Source organism: Vulpes lagopus, chromosome 12 (genome assembly GCF_018345385.1).
Source record: "Vulpes lagopus strain Blue_001 chromosome 12, ASM1834538v1, whole genome shotgun sequence".
Classification (NCBI taxonomy): domain Eukaryota; kingdom Metazoa; phylum Chordata; class Mammalia; order Carnivora; family Canidae; genus Vulpes; species Vulpes lagopus.
In genome coordinates, this window is record NC_054835.1 from 13,479,004 (window position 1) to 13,500,045 (window position 21,042).

At 45.1% G+C, this 21,042-nt stretch overlaps 1 protein-coding gene across 9 annotated transcripts in view; it reads left to right on the top strand.

The window, feature by feature from the left end:
* Positions 1 to 21,042, top strand: part of CACNA1B (calcium voltage-gated channel subunit alpha1 B) — a 196,188-nt gene that overhangs the window by 122,410 nt on the left and 52,736 nt on the right. For all 9 annotated transcript variants that reach the window (XM_041725818.1, XM_041725820.1, XM_041725821.1 and 6 more), the window contains 5 exons: positions 13,648 to 13,774; positions 16,320 to 16,449; positions 16,771 to 16,830; positions 17,869 to 17,975; positions 20,614 to 20,710. In XM_041725818.1, the coding sequence (XP_041581752.1) occupies positions 13,648 to 13,774; positions 16,320 to 16,449; positions 16,771 to 16,830; positions 17,869 to 17,975; positions 20,614 to 20,710 (521 nt within the window). The remainder of the gene's footprint in view (positions 1 to 13,647; positions 13,775 to 16,319; positions 16,450 to 16,770; positions 16,831 to 17,868; positions 17,976 to 20,613; positions 20,711 to 21,042) is intronic.

Here is a 21,042-nt window from a genome sequence, read left to right on the forward strand (position 1 = left end):
TCTGATTTCTGATTTATTTGATCCATGAGTTATTTATAAGTTTTGAATTTCCACATGGCAGAAGTTTCTTTTTCTTCTTCAGAAGTTTCTTTATGTGTTGTTTCCCCCCCCTTTTTTTTTGCTGTTTATTTCATTATACCTTCTAATATTTCATCAATTCTTGTATCTTGGAACATCCATTTGGCTTCCCCATCCCTTGTGCTTGAAGAACATCTTTTCTAATTTCTTTTAATGAGGTTTGATGGTGGTAAATTTGCTTGATGCCTGATCCTGCAGACAGGATAAAGGTAAATTTGTTCAATTTGCTTGAAAGATCTTTATTTTACCATTGTTAGTGGAAAATAGTTTTGTTTTATATGGAATTCTAGTTTGTTAATTATTTTCTCTCTATAGTGCGACCATTCTGCTATCTTTCTGCCTCCTGCCATCTTGTGGAGAAACCAGCCATTAGTCTAAATTGCTCTTCTGTGTGGCTCTGTCTTCTCTCCAGGCTGCTTAAAGGAAAACTTCTTATTGTTTATTTATCTTTATTGAAAATTAAGACATTGAAAGTAGAGACACAAGTATAATGAACCCTCATATTTTGTCACCCACCCTTAAGCAATGATTCTCATTTTGATAATCTCCACTTTGAACCTTCTCCTTTTTTTCCCCCTAGGCTTTTTGTATATTATTTTAGGTGTAACTGTGTTTGTAAGCATCTCTTAACAGTTAAGGATGTAATAGCCACAAAGCATTATTACATTTAGCAATATTGATAATAATTTTATAATATTACCTAACACCTATCCCAAATTTAAATTTTACCAGCTATTTCAAAAATAATTTTTTACAATTGATTTGTTAGAATTAGGGCCAAAGCAATGTTCATTCATCTGACGTTGCTTGATCTGTGTCTCTTTCACTCTATAACAGCTTCTCCCCTCTTATTTTATGTATACCATTTTTTTGTTGAAACTATGTCATTCCATTCTGTAGGACTCTCCACATTTTGCATTTGATTGATTGCATCATGGTATTATTTAATACATTCTATTATCCTCAGTATCTCCTGTTAACTGGAAAATAGATCAAAGGTAGATCTTCCGAACCTTGTTTTTGTTAGTGGTGGCAGTCCTGTGGTTTTTAGGATGTTCAGCAGCATCTCTGGCCTTTGCCGTCCAGATGCCAGCAGCACCATCTGATCGGGATATCTAAAACACATCTCCAGAGGTTGTAAATGTCCCTAGGGGGCAAAATTGCCCTTGTTGGTAAACTACAGATCTAGAGACTTGATTGGAATCAAACTGAAGTCTTTTGGGAAGCTTCATAGGTGTTGTACACTTCCTATTGCCTTACAGCAGGAGATACATAGTATCTAGTGACACACTGTTTTCCTTTTGGGGATGTTAAGATTGGTCAGTGGGTTTGGCCTGACTGTCCACTATAAAGTTCTCCACCAGCTTTCCCCCTAAAGGTTTTAGTAGACACAGATATTTGTTACCCACATCTGTTATTTCATTTGGTATCACACAACAGTGAGTTTATGATTCTGTCATTCTTTATGCATTTATTATGTTTACCTTTTCTGTAAGGAAGAATTTACCTCATCAACTATTTAGAATACAGTTTATATATGTATTAAGCAAGATATGTGCTTAATTCTGTCCCTTTATGTATGGGTCTTTATTTTTATTTCTATTTTTTAAAAAGATTTTATTTATTTGAGGTGGGGAGGGGAAAAGAGCAGGTGAAGCAGAGTCCACACTGAGTGTGGAGCCCCCACACAGGGCTTGAATTTACAACCTGAGCTGAGATCAAGAGTCAGGTGCTTAACCAACTGAGCCACCCCAGTGCCCCTGTGTATGGATCTTTGCAATAGTGAGTTGGTGCCCAGAAATTCCAAATATGACCAATGAGAGATTTATGAGAATTATCAGTGGGTTTTTTTTTAAATGTGTTTGATGTGCTTTAGTTCTTGGAACTCGCTATTACTTTTGGTGCTCAAATTGTCCCATATTTGGCCAGAGGGAGCCCTCTCCAGTCAGCTCTTTTTGACCTTCTCACAAACCTAAGTTGTCTTTGATAGCTTTCTGGTTTTCATCTATAACAGCATGTTCTAGGATTATTATGTACCTTTTCTGCCCCGGACTTGGAGTTGGCTGTCTCTCCAAAAAGACCTGGGTGCTGGAAACTGGCTGCTCCTACACATTTCCCTCCTCTTACTTCAGCTCCTCCTGGAGGACTACTGTTGACTACTAGAGTGAGAGGACAGGAGGTGGACATACAGGAGAATTTATGTCTCCCAGGTGACCAGAGCCAATGAAGGGATGGTGTAAGGAGTAGGAAAGCCCAGCCCTGTGGCTTCAGGTTGGAACAACTTTGAGATTTAACTCAGACCCCAGAGTCCCTATGGGCGCAGCCTGACCCTGCTGTTGCACAGTTTTATCTGAAACTACACTCTTCCTTGGCTGTTTTCTCTTTCCTGTTCTGTTTTCCTCGCTTCCTTCCAGTTTATTCTGGGAGTAATCAGCCATTTGCACGCAGCCCGTCTCTAGGTCTGTTTCTGTAGAACCTGATCTGAGACACTGTGGCTCCTTTAACGAGAAATGGTGTTTACTTAGCAATGTGGTTGTTGCCACTGCATTTTTATTGCTTCCAGCTTTTTCAGTACCTTTTTTCTCTTTTAGATTTAAATAACTAATTATTTATTTATTTAAATTCCAGTATAATTAATGTACAGTATTGTATTAGTTCAGATATGCAATATAGTGATTCAGTGATTCTATACATTACTCAGTGCTCATCATAATGAGGGTACTCTTAATCCCTTTCACCTATTTCACCTGTCCCCAACCCCCACCTCCCCTGTAGTAACCACCAGGTTTTTCTTTATGGTGAAAAGTCTGTCTCTTTTTTCTTTTCTTGTTTGTTTAGTTTCTGCAGTTCCACAAATGGTATTTGTTTTCCTCTGACTTACTTCACTTAGTTTATACTCTCTAGATCCACCTCTGTTGTTTAAATGGCAAGATTTCATTGTTTTACGCCTGAGTAATATTCCACTGTGTGCATGAATGTGTATATATATATCACATCTTCTTTATTTATTCATCTATTGATGGACTTTGATGGATGCTTCCATAGTTTGGCTCTTATAAATAGTGCTGCAGTAAACACAGGGGTGCATGTATCTTCTAATTTTTTTTTTAAGATTTACTTTTTTTTTTAATTGAGAGAGAGAGATGGAGAGAGAGTGAGCATACATGTGGTGGTGAGGAGGGGCAGAGGGAGAGAGAGAATCTCAAGCAGACTCCCTGCTAGGCATGGAGCCCGATATTGGGCTGGATCTCACCACCCCAAGATCATGACGTGAGTTGAAATGAAGAGTTGGACACTTAACCATTGAGCCACCTGGGCGCCCCTGCATGTATCTTTTTGCATTCATGTTTTTGTATTCTTTGGGTAAATACCTAGTAATCCAATTGCTGGATCATGTATCAATTCTATTTTTAACTTTTTGATTAACCTCCATACTGTTTCTACAATGGCTGCATCAGTTTGCATTCTGACCAAGAGTGCACGAGTGTTCCTTTCTTCCTACATCCTGTCCAACACTTGTTGTTTGTTGTGGTTTTGATTTTATCCTTTCTGAGGTAATACCTCCTTGTGGTTCTGATTTCCATTTCTGTGATGATTAGTGATGTTGAATATCTTTTCATGCGTCTGTTAGCCATCTATATATCTTCTTGGGAAAATGTTCATGTCTTCTGACAATTTTTAATTGGATTATTTGGTGGTTTTTTTGGTGTTGAGTTGTACAGGTTTTTTTATATATATATTTTGGATACTAACCCTTTATTGTATATGTCATTAGCAAATATCTTCTCCCATTCTTTTGTTGATTGTTTCCTTCACTGTTAAGAAGCTTTTTATTGTGAGGTAGTCCCTATAGTTAAATTTTGCTTTTATTTCCCTTGCCTCAGGAAACTCATCTAGAAAAATGTTGTTATAACCAGTATCAGAGAAGTTACTCTGGTCTCTCTTCTAGAATTTTTATGGTTTCAGGCCTCACATTTAGGTCTTTAATTCATTTTGAGTGTATTTTTGTGGATGGTGTAAGACAGTGGTACAGTTTCATTTTTTTTGCATGTAGCTGCCCAGTTTTCCCAGCACCATTTGTTGAAGAGACTTCTTTCCATTGCAAATTCTTGCTTCCTCTATCATAGAGTAATAAACATAGGTTTATATTTGGGTTTTCTGTTTTGTTCTTTTAAATTATGTGTCTATTTTTGTGCGAGTATCATACTATGTTGATTACTACAGCTTTGAAGTATGTCTTGGAATCTGGGATTGTAATACCTCCGGTTTTGTTCTTTTTCAAGATTTCTTTGGCTATTCAGGGACTTTTTAAGTTCCAAACAAATTTTAGAATTATTTGTTCTAATTCTGTGAAAAGTGCTGTTGGTATTTTGATAGAGATTTAATTAAATCTGTAGATCGCTTTGGGTAATATGGAATTTTAACAGTATTTGTTCTTCCAGTCCATGAGCATGGAATATCTCTCCATTTGTTTGTGTCTTCAGTTTCTTTCATCAGTATTTTATAGTTTTCAGTGCATAGGTCTTTCTCCTCTTAAGTTTATTCCTAGATATTTTATTATTTTTGGTACAATTGTAAATGGGATTAGTTTCTTAATTTTTTTTTCCTGGTAATTTTGTTATTAGTGTGTAGAAACACAACAGATTTCTGTATATTGATTTTGTACCCTGCAACTTTACTGAATTCACTTATCAGTTCTAGTAGGTTTTTGGTGGTATCTTTAGGGTTTCCTCTTTAGGGTATCATGTCAACTGCAAATAGAGAAAGTTTTATTTCTTCCTTAACAATTTGGATGCCTTTTATTTCTTTTTCTTGTCTGATTGCTGTGGCTAGAACCTGTAATACTATGGTGAATAAAAGTGGTGAGACTGGACATCCTTGTCTTGTTCCTGATCTTAGGGGGATAGCCCTCCATTTTTTATTATTGAGGATATTAGCTGTGGGTTTTTCATACATAGCCTTTATTATGTTGAGCTATGTTCCCTCTCAAACCTGCTTTGTGAGGGTTTTTACTCATTTTTTTTAGAAGATTTTATGTATTTGAGAGAGAGAAGGAGAGAGAACACAAGCAAGGGGAGGGGCAGAAAGAGAAGGAGAAGCAGATTCCTTGCTGAGCAGGGAGCCCGACATGGGGCTGTATCCCAGGACCCTCGGACCATGACCTGAGCTGAAGGCAGACCCTTAACCGACTGAGCCACCCAGGCACCCTGTTTGTTTTGTTTTGTTTTAAATCATGAATAGATGTTGTACTTTTTTTCTTTTTTAAAGAGAATAATATACCATGTGTCCTTTTTGCATTTGTAATTCAAATGTAAGATTATAGGATTTTTATCTTCTTTGATTTTGTATTTGTATCTCTTTTATACTAAACATTTTATCTTTAAATTTTTTAAAAATAATTTATTTATTCATTCATGAGTGACAGAGAAAGAGAGAGAGGCAGAGACACAGGCCGAGGGAGAAGCAGTCTCCATGTAGGGAGCCTGATGTGGGACTCGATCCTGGGTCTCCAGGATCATGCCCTGGGCTGAAGGTGGCGCTAAACCACTGACCCACCCGGGCTGCCCTAAAATGTTTTTAGAGCAGCTTTGGGTTCACAGTAAAATTAAGCAGAAAGTATAGATTCTGTATATACTCCCTGCCTGTGCACATGTACAACTTCCCTTGCTATCAGCATCCCCCCACCAAAGTAATACATTTGTTAGAATCAATGAGCCTACACCCAAAGTTCATAGTTTATATTGGCGTTCACTTTTGGTGTTCTACATTCTAAGGGTTTGGACAAATATATAATGACATATATCTACCTTTGTAGTATCAGAAGAGTAGTTTCACTGCCCTAAAATTCCTTTTTTTGGTCTTTGTTATTTTGCTTATTCTGTTTTTTAAATGATACTGTTTTAAAAATTTGTATTTTTAAGTTGCTTGCTCCTACTGTATAGAAATACAGGGCAGTTCTGTATGTTGACTTTCTTTCCAGCCACTTAGAGTTGCTAAGTAAACTTTCTTGTTACCCTAAATAATTTCTTTGTAGATTATTTTGTTTTCTATGTAGACACAGTTATACTGCTTATAAATAAATAATTTTTGACCAATGAACTATTTAAAGTCTGTTTTTCAATTTCCAGTTGTAAAATTTATATCTTAATCCTTTTGTTTCTGATTGTTGCCTTAATTTCTAACTTAATTGCACTGTGGTTAGAGAACATGACCTGTATGATGATTTCTTTGAGATATATTTATAATTGCTTTAGGACTCAGCACATGATCAACTTTTGTAAATTTTCCACATGTGCTTAAGAGAAATACATTTTTGAGGTGCCTGGGGTGGTGCAGTTGGTTAAGCACCAACTCTTCATTTCAGCTCCAGTTGTGATCTGGAAGATCTGAGATCGAGCCCTACATCAGGCTCTGCACTCCATGTGGCTGCTTGAAATTCTCTCTCCCTCTGCCCCTCTCATTCATGCTTTTTCTCTCTCTAACAAATAAATAAATAAATCTTTAAAAAAAAGAAAAGAGGAATATGTTTTCTCTAATTTGGGGAACACTGGCCTTTTTATATATGTCTGCTAAATCAAGTTTTTAGTTGTATTGGTATTCTGTGTATTCACTAATATTTTGCCTGATTGACCCATTGATAATTGAGCGAGGTGCATTGAATCTTTCTTTTTTTAGATTTGTCAGTTCTTGGTGTATATATATACATATATATATATAAACACGTACACTATATATATACACACATATGAGTATATATATACTCATGAGTATATATACAAATATGAATATATAATTATATATTATATTATTAATATATAACATATACATATGAATATATAATATGTATATTTTCATTTATATGTATTTTATTTTATTTATATGTTTAAATATAGTATAAATATATATATTAATACAGTTATTTTGAATAGTTTGAAACATGCAACTCAGTATAGAAAACAGTCTAACAGATGACCAAGTACTGTTGTATATGTTTCTAAATTGTGGCTCTGTGTATTTGAATCTCTTTTGTGGGGATTTTTGTTTTATTTCTTCATCACAAAACCTATTTCTATTAAGATCTATATTCCTTTCTGTATTGGGGGTTTTTATATGTGTGTGAACCCTTACATCTCATAAGGTCTGAGCCTCTTGTGCTGACCCTCTGTCACTCTATTAATGATTTTTTTTCTTAAAGTGTATTTTTCTGTTGTGAATATAGAGCTGAAATTTAAAAAAATTGTTTTAAAGATTTTATATATTTATTTGAGAAATAGAGACAGAGCACAAGCTGGGGAGACAGGTAGAGGGTGAAACGGACTCCCTGCTGAGCAAGGAGCCCGATGTGGGACTTGATCCTAGGATCCTGGGATCATGACCTGAGCCAAAGGGAGATGTCCAAATGACTGAGTCACTCAGGTGCCCCAGAGCTGAACTTTTAAAAAAACATTTGGCAGGTGTATCTTTTTCCATCTTTTGACTTGTGACCTTTATGTGGCCTTATATTTTAGACTCGTCTCTTGGGAACTGCATGTAACTGTGTGTTTTAAAAATGCAGCTGAATAATCTGTCAGTGAACAGCCAGGCTGACTGTGCTTGTATTTATTGTATTGGTTTACTTGGACTTGCTTCATCTATTTTACATTGTGACTTTTTTTTCCGTTTATTCCTATGCTTTTTTATTCTTTCCTTCCTTTTAGAAATATTGAATAATTGGTTGTTTATTTGCTTGTGTATCACATTTTCCCCTCTGGTAGTTTAGAAGTATGAACTCTTTTTGTTGTTGTTGTTTTACTGGTTACTCTTGTAATGACTGTTGTGTACGTGTAACAAAGTCTATAGTTATTTTTTACACTCAAGTCCCTTTAGAGCAATGCTATGACCCTAGAGCAACAGCTGCAGTCAGATTTCTCCCATCTTCCTTGTTATTGTTGTCCTTTTTTGGACATTTTAGTCCTTTTTCCAATCTTACAAAGTAGATATTTTTATTGTTTTGACTTTATTATAGAGATCATGTTTATTTAGGTTTATCAGTTTCTTGGCTTTCCTTTTTATATTGCAACTCATATATTTATATCATTTCTTTCTTTTTAAATTAAAGTATAATTAACATACAGTGTTATTATCTTCAGGTGTACAATATAGTAATTCAGCAATTTTTTAAAAATGTTTTTATTTGAAAGGAGAGAGAGAGAGAGAGTGTGTGTGTGTGTGTATGAGTGGGGGAGGAAGAGGCAGAGGGAGAGGGGGAAGCAGACTCTCCACTGATCAGGAAGCCCATGCAGAACTTGATCCCAGGACCCTGAGATCGTGACCTGAGCCAAAGGCAGATGCTTCGCCCACTGAGCCACCCAGGTGCACCTGATTCAGCAGTTCTCTACATCACTCAGTGCTCATCAAGATAAGTGGACTCTGATCCCCTTCATCTGTTTTACCCATTTCCCCACCTATCTCCCCTTTGGCAACCACCAGTTTTTTCTCTGTGTAGAAGTATCTGGTTTTTTTGTTTGTTTGTTTCTCTTTTCTTTGTTTGAATGTTTTTTTTCTTAAATTCCACATATGAATGAGATCATATGGTATTTGTCTTTCTTGGACTTATTTATTTCACTCAACATAATACTCTATAGCTCCATCCATATGGTTGGAAATGGCAAGATTTCATTCTTTTTAATGCTGAGTAATATTCCAGCATATGTGTGTGTGTATACACTACATCTTCTTTATCCATTCAACTGTCACTGCACACTTGGGTTGCTTCCATTTCTGGCTATTGTAAATAACGCTGCAATAAACATAGTGGTGCATGTATCTTTTTTATTATTTTTTTCCTATTCTTTAGGTAAAGACCCAGTAGTGGAATCACTGGGTCATGTGGTAATTCTATGTTTAATTTTTTGAGGACCCGTCATACTGTTTTCCAGAGTTTGTATTCCCACCAACAGTGCACGAGGGTTCCTTTCTCTCCACATCCTCCCTGACATTTATTATTTCTTGTGTTTTTATGAATATAATTTTCTATCTTAACTACAGACATTCCTGCTACAACATGATATATGCATTCCTGAAAACACCAGGCACTGAAAATAATAGGCCTTATAGGAAAGATGGGGTGAAGGGCAATGATTCAAGATCTCTGCAACTTTCTACCTAGGACACTGGCACAAGCAGGAATAACCCTGATAAAATTTAGGAATAGCAAAGTTAAATCTGTTGACATTGACACCCAGCATCAAGCCTTCAACTGTGCTCTATTCTTTGACATGAGCTTCCTTGGGGGGATTTGCTTCTAATGGAGACTGGCCTCATCTTGCACATGTGCAACAGTGAGGGAAGTGTAATTAAGTCGGGTGGATGGAGTGACTCAGTTCCCCACTGCACTTCACTCTGGGATTTTGCCTTTCATTTCCAGGTACTTTGTTACTCTCAAACTCCAGTCTTTTTCTCTTTCTCCCTGTAAGAGTGCTGCTTTCTACTGGGTTCTGTTTCCTTGCCTACAAATAGGTACATGGCCTTAGGGAAGAAGCTGGGGGGGAACATGGGCTCACTCTCTGTGCTTCCCTTTTCCCAAGGACTGTAGCTTCTTGGCTTCTGTCCAAGGTGATTAGTTCTCAGTGCCTTTAAATAGTTATATTACGTATTCTGTTCAGTTTTTATAGTGTTTTCAGTGGATGAATCCATTTTAAGTTTATCTGTCACACAGGTAATGGAAATGCTGGGTCAATTTTTTAAAATTAATTAATTAATTAAATTTATTTTTTATTTTTTTATTTTTTTTATTGGTGTTCAATTTACCAACATACAGATTAACACCCAGTGCTCATCCCATCAAGTGCCCCCCTCAGTGCCCGTCACCCATTCTCCCCCACCCCCCGCCCTCCTCCCCTTCCACCACCCCTAGTTCGTTTCTCAGAGTTAGGAGTCTTTATTTTCTGTCTCCCTTTCTGATATTTCCCACACATTTCTTCTCCCTTCCTTTATATTCCCTTTCACTATTATTTATATTCCCCAAATGAATGAGAACATACACTGTCCTTCTCCGATTGACTTACTTCACTCAGCATAATACCCTCCAGTTCCATCCACGTTGAAGCAAATGGTGGGTATTTGTCGTTTCTAATGGCTGAGGAATATTCCATTGTATACATAAACCACATCTTCTTTATCCATTCATCTTTCGATGGACACCGAGGCTCCTTCCACAGTTTGGCTATTGTGGACATGCTGCTATAAACATTGGGGTGCAGGTGTCCCGGCGTTTCATTGCATCTGTATCTTTGAGGTAAATCCCCAACAGTGCAATTGCTGGGTCGTAGGGCAGGTCTATTTTTAACTCTTTGAGGAACCTCCACACAGTTTTCCAGAGTGGCTGCACCAGTGCACATTCCCACCAACAGTGTATGAGGGTTCTCTTTTCTCCGCATCCTCTCCAACATTTGTGGTTTCCATTGTGGTTTCCTTGTTAATCAATTACCCAGTCCCGACCTGGGGAGGTAGTGACGAAAAATAACAATACAGGACTCTTTTGAGGCCCTGTAATTGGAATGGGTCAATTTTATAGACTTTTACTGTTTGTTCATTTCTTTAAGATTTATTTTTTATTTACTTACACATTTATATTTAGCTACTTTATATTCTTCATCTAAAATTTTTTTTTTCAAAATTTGTATCTGAAGTTTATGAAGGGTAAAGCCTATTACTTACTTCTGCTGTCTTTTATTCATGGTGACCTTACTTCCATGTCTGGTGACATTTTTTATTTTGAGTTTATATATTACTGACCCTAATCCACCATTTTTTGGCTGGGATTCTGTGAGATAATGAAGCTCTATAGAAAATGAATTGATTGATGACTTTTTCAATTCTCCCAAGGGTGGTATATAGCTAATGCCATTCTGAATGTATAGGAAGGAAACTTTCTATAGCATGGATGTCGGTAGGGCTTAAATTTTCTTCTCATGGGGATGGGTTGCTCAGTCTGTGGTGCCATATGAGGGATGCTTTTGTCACTACATTTGCTTTCCCAGGAGCCCAGGGCACCAGCAGTCTGGGCTCACCTTAGCCCTCTTTGAGAAGGATGGCTCCGTATGAACTCTCATGTGGCTCCCTACCTTGTAGTGAGCCCTCCGCTCAGGGCTCTTACCCCATCCTTGGTAGGTCACGTTCCCCAGGTAACGTCTCAGGTCTTAATCTAGAACACAGAGGTGACGGCACCAGCGGTGAGTGCTGTTATGAGGTGTAAAGCATTTGGACCACGTCCAGCATGTGGTTGTTTCTCATCAATGTTCTCTTCATCTTCACTCTGCCCAATTTGCTGGATCCTCTTTCATGATTTAACTTTTATTACTGTCAAGTTGTTAGTTGTTGTTGTTTTGGTAACCTGCTTCTAACAATGAGTTTACTTAGTCTGCTGCATTTCCATTTTGTTTTTTTTTTTTTTTAATTTTTTTTTTTTTTTTTTAATTTATTTATGATAGTCACAGAGAGAGAGAGAGAGGCAGAGACACAGGCAGAGGGAGAAGCAGGCTCCATGCACCGGGAGCCCGATGTGGGATTCGATCCCGGGTCTCCAGGATCGCGCCCTGGGCCAAAGGCAAGCGCCAAACCACTGCGCCACCCAGGGATCCCCTCCATTTTGATCCTCTCCTGGTTTTCTTGGTTTGCTTTGACTTAATTGATGCTTTTGTTGTTACTGTAAATCGTTTTCAGGAAGAGTATTTCTATCCAGTGTCTGGCATCTTTGTTCCATGTCTTTTGAGCAGCAGAATTCTTTATTGAGTCCATATTGGTCCTGCCTTATTGTTATTGGGAGGAGTCTGAAAAGCTGTGGTTTTATTTTTTTTTAAGATTTTTATTTATTTATTCATGAGACACACACAGAGGCAGAGACACAGGCAGAGGGAGAAGCAGGCCCTGCGGGGAGCCTGATGTGGGACTTGATCTCAGGACCCCAGGATCACATCCTGAGCCAAAGGCAAATACTCAACTGCTGAGCCACCCAGGTATCCCTGCTCTGGTTTTAAAATAATAAACATTTCTTATTTTAAAAGTAATGCATGCTCATCATGGAAAAAATTTTTAAATGTTAAAAGTACAGTGAAGAGAATTAATATGACTTTCAGCCACTGAGAGGTCACCACAATTATTATTTTGGTATTATTTCTCTTCCCATATATATTATAGTTTTGGAGTTGAGCTCATTTGGGATATACAAGTATGCAGTCTTTTTTTTTTTTAACTTACAATACCATAAGTTTCTTTTGTCGTTAAAACTGTAGGTGTTTTTAATTCTGTGGTATGTGAATCATGTGAGTATTGTGTACATAGTCTTTCCTATGAGTGTACATTTCGTACTTTTTTGTCATTGTGGAATACCTTGAGACAAATTCTTCTGTGAATACAGATTATTGTGGGCATGCTTGATTTCCCAGGGAGCTAATGTCTTACAGAATAAATCAATAAACAGAATTTTTAGGGCTTTATTGCGAGATCTCTTTCTGAGAAGATTCTATCATTACGCATCCGCAGGGATTTGGTGACGACAACCACTGGCGCCATGAGCTCCTCCATGTGCAGCCAGGGCTTTTCTCTGGCCCAGCCATCCTCTATGGGACTTGTAGCCACCCAGGCTCTGGGGATAACCACCCGCATTGCAGCTGCCCTTTGACATCCTCTGAGATGTTATGTTATGAGAAACTTTTATGTTTCTCATAAGACATAGGCATTGGCTCCAAGGCACTGCCCTACCTTCCTGGGCAGCCCTGAGGTCTCAGGAACCATTACCCACAACAATGGAAACACACTTTAGGATAGTAGAAAATTAAAGTCACTGTGAGGAAAACACTACGTGAAAACTCTAGAATCCACTTAACAAGAACAAGGTCATGGACATTGCAACCCTGGGTAGTTTTATTAGTGGGAAAGCAAAGGATGGAAATGAGGGATGGGGGTGGGTTGGGGAGTGAGCAGTGAGGAGCCCAATAGGAGCCTATAGCTAATGTGGACTGGGCAAAGGTGCTCCCTGGCTCCCTGTCCCGGCTTTGCAGACCTTTGCCAGGTTCCTGAAGGAGAGACTCCTAGGTGGTGTCTGCCAAGTTCAGAAGAGTGTCTGTGCTCCAGGGCTGGCCCCTGCTCCTCCCTCTCCTGCTGACCCAAGGTCCCTGCAGAGGTAGTGGGGCACTGTCATCAGGCAGCCACACTGTGCCTTGTTCCAAGGAGGCACCAAGCCCTGAACTAGTGAGCTGAGCCTGCTAGCCCTGATGTCTGGGGCCAAGGGGGACTTTGGTGTTCGTAGCACACCCAGACCAACAGCAAAAGACACAGTGTAGTTCTCACCTGACTCTGGTGCAGTGAGAGGTGCAGAAGGGCCTCCAGTGCTGGCTCAGGTAGGATCTGACCACAACTGGAGGGAGGCTTATGTGAAGCTGTGTTCTCAGCCACACGCACCTCCTTGGCTGGGTCCCTGGAGGCCTATGGGGTTAGTGCTGGGACTGCATCTGTTGCCCGGGTAAGACCTGTGTGGTGCGGGCTTCATGGGCACCTCATCTCTAACTTGGTGGCCCTTTGTCCTTGTAGGTGGTAACGTGGACCTGGAAAGTCAAGCCGAGGGGAAGAAGGAGGTGGAAGCTGACGATGTGATGAGGAGCGGGCCCCGACCCATCGTCCCATACAGCTCTATGTTCTGTTTAAGCCCCACCAACCTGTGAGTCTCCTTCACCTGCCATGTGCCTGTCCCATGTCTGTGGCCACAGTCCATTGGCATGGTAGCAATATGTGCTACATGTGACCTAGCAGCCCCCGATTCCTGGCACTTTACATGTACTAGTGTCCTGGTCATTACAGCAACCCACAGGCACATATGGTTGTTACTCATCCTCCAGATGAACACACAAAGCCACAGGGATGGCACCTGGCCTGTCCACAGACACACAGCCAGTCAGCCCTGGTATTAGAGCTAGGGTTTGAACCCAGATGGTCAGTCCCAGTGTAGCCTGCCTGCAGTGATTGCTCGTCACAATCACCCACAGTGATTATGCCCATTGTGTGCCCGCTGTGCATGCATTGTGTGCGCCCCATTAGCTCACGTGTGTGCTCGTTACTCTCCCCACTGCTTGTCACGACGTCACCAGCATTTCTCATCCACTCATCGGTCCGACTACTAAGTCAGGTCAACCAGTACTGACATACTGATGGCATTTTAGGTCCTGGGAATACAGGGCAATGCACAGAACAAGGACGAACAAGGACCCTTGTCACTGATAAGCCTCTGTGTGCAGGTGGGAGGGACAGTCAGCAAACCAGACAAATCCATAAACATTGGATGTCACGTGGTGGTATGTCTTAGGAAATGCAATGCTGCCGGGGGTGCTGATGTCAGGGCAGGAAGGTCAGCTTGGACCTCAGTGGGAGGTGAGGTTGCTGAGGAAAGGCAGGGAGACCATCCTCGGTAGAGGCAACAGATAGAGCAAAGGTGGAAGGCACGTGAAGCCAGCATGGTAGAGCCGGGGCCACAGGGAGCCAGCTGCACCCCCAGTGCCCAGCCCTCCAGTGTGCAGTCTTCACCCAGCCTCCACTATCCACCCTCCGTTGCTCTCTTCATGCTCTCGCCCAGTGCACATTTCCTGGGAGCGTGTGGTCTCTGCTAGGGAGAGCGGCCCCTGCCTGTGAGCGCTGACCTGTGGTGGAAGAGGGGGCAGGTTGCCCATCAGTCACATGCAGTCCCAGCAGATGAGGTAGGGAGGTTCTGTGTCTGGATGCAGGCGGGGAAGGTCAAGCAGCCTTCCTGGAGGAAGTGAGAGATCTCAGCCAAATCCTGAAGGGTGAATGAGTGCAAAGGTGAAGAGAGAGGAGCAAGCATTCTTTGTGGTGAGGAGAGAAATCACAATGGTTCAGAAGCGAGGGCGTCGGGCTCAGAACAGCTGAAGAGACAACCAAGTGGAAAAACACAGAGGCCAGTGGGCTGCTGTGAGCCCGACAGACAGGCCACAGTCTATGTGCAAAGTGCTGTGAAGAGCAGAGAGGCCGTAGGCAGCTGGGGGTCAGCAGGACCCCAGCACTTGGGCAGAATCCTTGGACAGGGCTCAGTAGGCAGTTAAGGTTTTCAGGAAGAAATAGTGGAGATCTGATGATAGTGATCACATGGGGAAGTTTGGGAGTTAAATGCTTAGTAAGACATTTTGGAGAGAATCTGCGGAACTTGACAAGTTAGATGTAGAAGGGGAAGGAATGACAGAGTTTCTGCGTGAGGGCCGGGACCAGAGCAGAGGCAGCTGGTGGAGGTCTTATGTCCACGGGTCTCAGGGGCATGCGCTTGGGTTGGAGCTGAGCATGAATAGTCATTCCAGAGATGGAGAAGGAAAGAGGCAGAGATGGAGCATCCTGAGGTGGGAGCAAAGGTGTGTCCATGGAGAAAGACCAGGGGAGGTCACCAGGGGGCCTGGGAAGGGTGGCGCTGGTTGGCATGAAGGCCAGAAGGTGGCAGTGGTCATGGTGAAGAGAACTGAGGAGTCCCTTCAAGGCAGAGAGGGAAGTGGGTGCATGTGGCTGAGAGGTGGGAGGCTCCTTCAGACCCCAGGTCTGAAGCATAGGGCAGGAGTGGTGAGGGGAGGGGCAGGCCTCACCGCAGCTCTGGTTCTGTGGCTGCTCTTCCTGGTCACCTGGGAGCAGCCTCACTGCCCCCAAGGGGTCTTCCCGGATCTCCTAGTCACTGTCTGCTGCCACCTTGTGGTGTTTGTCAGCAATTGAGAGAGTCCTGTTGGCTTATGTCTATACTGCTCAGCGCTGGGCCATGTCCGGCCTGTGCCTGGGTGGAGCAGGGTAGTGGTTAGCACTGCGGACCGGTGCTGCAGGATGGCAGATGCTGTGAGTGTGCACACACAGCCCTGGGGGCTCAGAAGAGTGGGGGCGGCACGGACCTCTCTGGAGGGGCCAGTGCCACCTACAGCAAGGCTGTCAACACCACGGGGCAGGCTGTCTGTACACAGGAGGTAGACGCGGCCCGGCAAGCCCTAGTTGGCTGCCCCTTGCTGTGGGTTTCTGCAGCCTTCCCACCCCTCTTTCTGGGACACCCTCTCAAGAACCTGAGTCACCGTCAGTCGCCTGACCGCTGTCCCCCAACCACAGGGACATGTAGTCGAACTCGGTTCTGCCACGGCACTTTCCCCAGGGCGAGGCTGAGCATGTGCTCCAGTGCGGGGACTAGCCCCGCCCACCTGTGGGCCTCAGGCCACCCATGCTTTGCTCTCCAGGCTCCGCCGCTTCTGTCATTACATCGTGACCATGCGGTACTTCGAGATGGTCATTCTTGTGGTCATCGCCCTGAGCAGCATTGCCCTGGCTGCCGAGGACCCAGTGCGGACAGACTCGCCTAGGAACAATGTGAGCACAGCACTGGGCTGGTTGGGCCTGGGAGGTGCTGGGGGCCCGTCAGCTCCCTCGGGGGTGTGGGGAGCAGGTCCGGGGCGCCTCCTGGCCAGCCCTGAGGCACAGACGGAAGAGGAAGCGTATGCCCGGGCCGGAGTCACTGCCAGAGCAGGCCTGACGCACAGGCACACTCGCCTTCCCAGACAGCTGCCCCCACAGAACTCTGGGCAAGGCAAGGTCTGTTGAGAGGCCTGGAGGAAAAATGTGGTACTGCTGGGATTGTCCTGGCTCCAGCTGTCGGCCCAGCCTTGATAGTCCCCTTCCTCCTGGTTCTAGGCCCTGAAGTATATGGACTACATTTTCACGGGCGTCTTCACCTTTGAGATGGTGATAAAGGTGAGATATGTGGTTGCCCTGGTGGCCCCGTGCCTTGCTCATCTTCCCTTGTGACTGACATGGGCCGGGGCCTGTGAGCTCCGATGATGGCCTGTGGTGGGTGTGCTCAGAGAGAGAAGGCATGCACACGTGTGTGCGGCTGTGTGCTGCAGAGGACAGGCCAGCATGCCAGAGAGTCCGCGCAGCAGCTTGGGGAGAGCTCACCAGTGCCCTTCGTATCCCCATTGCACCACGAACCAAGGGTTGTGTGGGCCCAGCTCAACCTCAGGATTACACCGTGACAGCACACCAGGAAGAGGGGGCACTCGGGGACAGAGCGGTGGCCTCAACACCTGAAGACTCGTTTCAAAGAGCTCTGGTGTTTCGTGTTTGGATAAGGACTGACCATTTCGGTCTCTAAGTGCTGACGGGCATTGCGCCTTCACCGGCATCTGACGTGTGGCTGCGTGTGTGCACAGCCTAATGTGCATACGTGTGCCATCTTTGCACAGCTGCGTAGGGTGCACCCATGACTTGGTGTCCTTCCTCCTGTGTGTGCATCTGTGTATCACCTCTGCGTTTTTACTTCCTCTTAAAAACTCAAGAGGGGAAGCCTTTTTTTGGGGGGGGGGTGTCATCCCATTTTATAGACGTGGAAGCTGAGGCTTAGAGATGTTAAGGAGCTTGCCAGAAATCACAGCTCTGGGGGTGGCAGAGCCAGGTCCTTAGGAGCCTCACAGCTCTTCCTCCTCCTGCAGAGAGCTGACCCTCAAAGGGCCTGGGCAGGGCATGGGCTCCCTGCGGTGCTGTGTGCCTGCAGCCCAGCAGGGGAGGAGGGGTCTCATTCAGGCTCAGAGGGCTTGGGAGCCCAGGAAAGATCTCAGCCAGTCATGCCCATGTGGGGATATTTGGATTAATGGCACTGCGGTTCAGAGGCCCACGGAGACCCTCAGGGGGTGTGATCTGGGTAGCATCCTTCCCCCGGCCTTGTGAGTCTGGGCCCGGCCCTGCTTTTCTTTGTGAAATATTCAGCACCTAATGTGTGTTTCTCCCCTGAAGATGATTGATTTGGGTCTGCTGCTGCATCCTGGGGCCTACTTCCGGGACCTGTGGAATATTCTGGACTTCATCGTGGTCAGTGGGGCCCTGGTGGCGTTTGCCTTCTCGTAAGTGTCATGTCTTCTCTGGGCCTGGCTGGGCTGCAGTCTCCAGAGCTGTGGTGGATGTGGGGTCATGGAGGGCTGTCTGTACCCCCTCCTGTCTACTTGGCATGGGCTGTGTGAGGTTGAAAGCATCTCAGGGTCCACACGTCCCTGCCATAGGTCGTGGTTCTGACGTTGGGTGGGCAGGCCTCAGGTTTGTTTGGTGCCTGCCTGTTGGATCTTTCAAAACAACTTACTTGCCCTGACCTCAGCTGCACCACTGGGTAGGCCAGAGCTGGGGGTGCTGGTGGGTGTTTTCCCCTATTGGAGTGTTAGACCCCCTCGTGGGTGATGCTCAGCTCCCTCGTGGCTGGGCCTAGGTCAACTCCCTCAGACCCTGCATGGTGGTGGGCACGGGACAGGTGTGGGGGGCACGGGTGGAGCTATGGAGGAGAACCAGAGATCAGGATGGTCCGAGGGATGGTGTTTGCATCCTCTCTGAGCACTCGAGGCCTCCTCACTGACTCTCTTCTCTTTGTCTCTTTGTTGCTGGACTCTCGGTAGGAGCTTCATGGGGTAATGCCTTCCCTTTGCCCCTTACACTGCCCCACATCATAGCACAGCCTGGCTCCTTCTGGGCCAGTTCACCACCATGCCTCACCCTTGCTCATCCTCCTCCACTGCCAGGGTGCATGCTGCCAGGAGCCATGTCCCCAGGCCATGTGTTCCTGCCTCACCTCTGGGGGCTGGGTTGGGGGCTGGGGCTGGGGCAAGGCCAGCCCTCGGGGATGGGGTGCCTGTGAGCAGGACACCCCAAGTGAGTGCTGGAGGCTGGGAATATGGGTCTTGAGGGCAGTGAGGGCTCTGGGTAGGAGCCGCTGTAACCACGAATGCCAGGATGTTTGTCATCCTGAAGTACCTTCCCACTCTCTTCTCTGGCAACGGGCTTCCTCCTTTCTTCTCTCTCTTCTCCACAACTGCCTTCCTACAACGCCCAGCATTTTCCCTAGGGGGCTTACCTGGCTTTCTTTGTATATAAAGTGTCAGCGAGGAGCTTGGGAGTAAGACAAGGGAAGAGGGTACAATCCAGCCAGTTGGCCTCAGAACCAGAGAAAGCTCTGAGCTGGCAAGCAAGAAATATGGCCTCTAGACACAGAACACAAACCACCTTGAGGCCTGCCCTGCAGAGGGCCCTCCCCTAGGAAACCAAGGCGGCATCCCTCCCTTCTGCATCCCTCAGGTGTTTCAACAGGGCTGCCAAAGGAACCTGGCTTGGGGGTGGGGGGTCAGAAAGGCTGGAGTGATGGAAACACCTGACATAGTGGTCTGGAGGCTGCATGTTTCAGAGGGAGTTTGATCTGGTTCTGGAATGTAGTCCCTGGCTGGGGCTCCCCAGCTCTCCTTAACCCACAGATCTTACCCGGGCCTCATAGTTCACTTTCCCTAGAGCTTAGCGGGAGCCCATAGAAGACCACTGGAGGCCCTGCCCTCTTTCCCCACTTTCAGGCTCCTTCGGAGCTTGGAGAGAAGTGACCTCTGACCAGGACAGAACAGGACCCCCAATCCTGAATCCTCAGCCACTGCTGAGGGTGAAGTGTGGCCTCTGGAGGCAGTCTAGGAAGGCCATTCAGGAGATCCCCACCCCCTCCCGTATCTGGCTTCGGTGAGAAGGCCAGCCCCCTGAGTCTGACCAGCACTGGGCCCCTGCAGCCTCAGTGAGCTACCCAGTCTGCTTGGCTTCCTGAGAGGCTCCAGTCTGGCTCCAGATCTTGCATCTGGGGCCTGCGATGTTCTTTTCTGGACTCCCTGTCTTATTCCTCCAGCGTGGATTTTCTTGTCTGCTACTCTCTTCTCTCCCTGTGGGCTCTTGCCCCTCCTCCTCCCTTTCTGTTTCTTTCTCTTTCCTGTGGTTTTTCTTTCTTTCTTCCTTTGTCTGCTCCTTGCATTGCATTGTCCCTTATAGCACCTGTGTAGTCATCTAACTTTTTCTCTTTCTTACTCTGTTTCTCTCCTTCCCTTCCTGCATGCCCATCATCCCTCTCCTTCTCTCCCTCCCAATCAGTGTTACATTGTCTGGAGGAGTGTTGAAGCAGCTGGGCGAAGACAGGCAGGAAGATCCAGACATGTTCCCCTTGCCTCCCTCTACCAGGACTGAAAAGCAAGAGAAACCAGCTCTTCCAGAGACTCTTGTACTAATGGCTTTGTTGGCTTAGTGTGCCGACTGAGTTGGTGTGCTGGCTCTGAACTGGGTCTGCCATCCTGGGGCCAGCCCCCTTCTCTCCTCTTTGCTCCCAGTGTTGGTCTCAACATGGTGGCCAGATGAAGCTGCTTTGGGCTGGTGTTAGGGGAGCGCTGGCATAGGAATGGCTGCTGTGGTCTGGAAGATTGGGATCTTCCCACTGGAAGCCCAGCTTTCCTTGTGTACCTGGTGCTGCTGACCGGGCCCTGGCCCTTGTCTGCTCAGATGAGGCTGTGGCCGTGCAGTTCACAGGAGGAGATGTGGTACTTGCAGGGCAGAGGCTTCCCTGTTCCTAGGTCTCCTGCCCTGGGGCCTAAGACAGAATGCACAGGGGAGTGCAACCCAGGTGGCTTCGTGGGAACTGGGAGTGGGTGTGCGTCCTGCTCGTCCTGCTCGTCTGCATGTGTGGCTTCTCCCTTCTAGAGGATCCAAAGGGAAAGACATCAGCACCATCAAGTCCCTGAGAGTCTTGCGTGTCCTGCGGCCCCTCAAGACTATAAAACGGCTGCCTAAGCTCAAGGTGAGAGCCTGGGTTTGGGGCTTGAGGAGTGTGCAGGGTTGTGTGTGTCCATGTGAGTGTAGGCATGCACATATGTGTATGTGTGTGTGCCTGTGCAGATGGGTACACAGGGGTGAGTGCACGTCTGTGTTGTGTGTATAAGGTTGCACTGCATGTGAGTGCACACATGTGTGTGCTGTGTGTATGCGTGCACATGTGTGCATATAACCAACCCTGTCTGGCTGCAGCTTCCCACATGGGATGGGATGGGCAGAGCTGAGGGAGGACCCACACTGGTTTCCTCGGATCACGCAATGTGTGAGTGGATCCGTCCCTCAGCTCTGTGAGGCCTT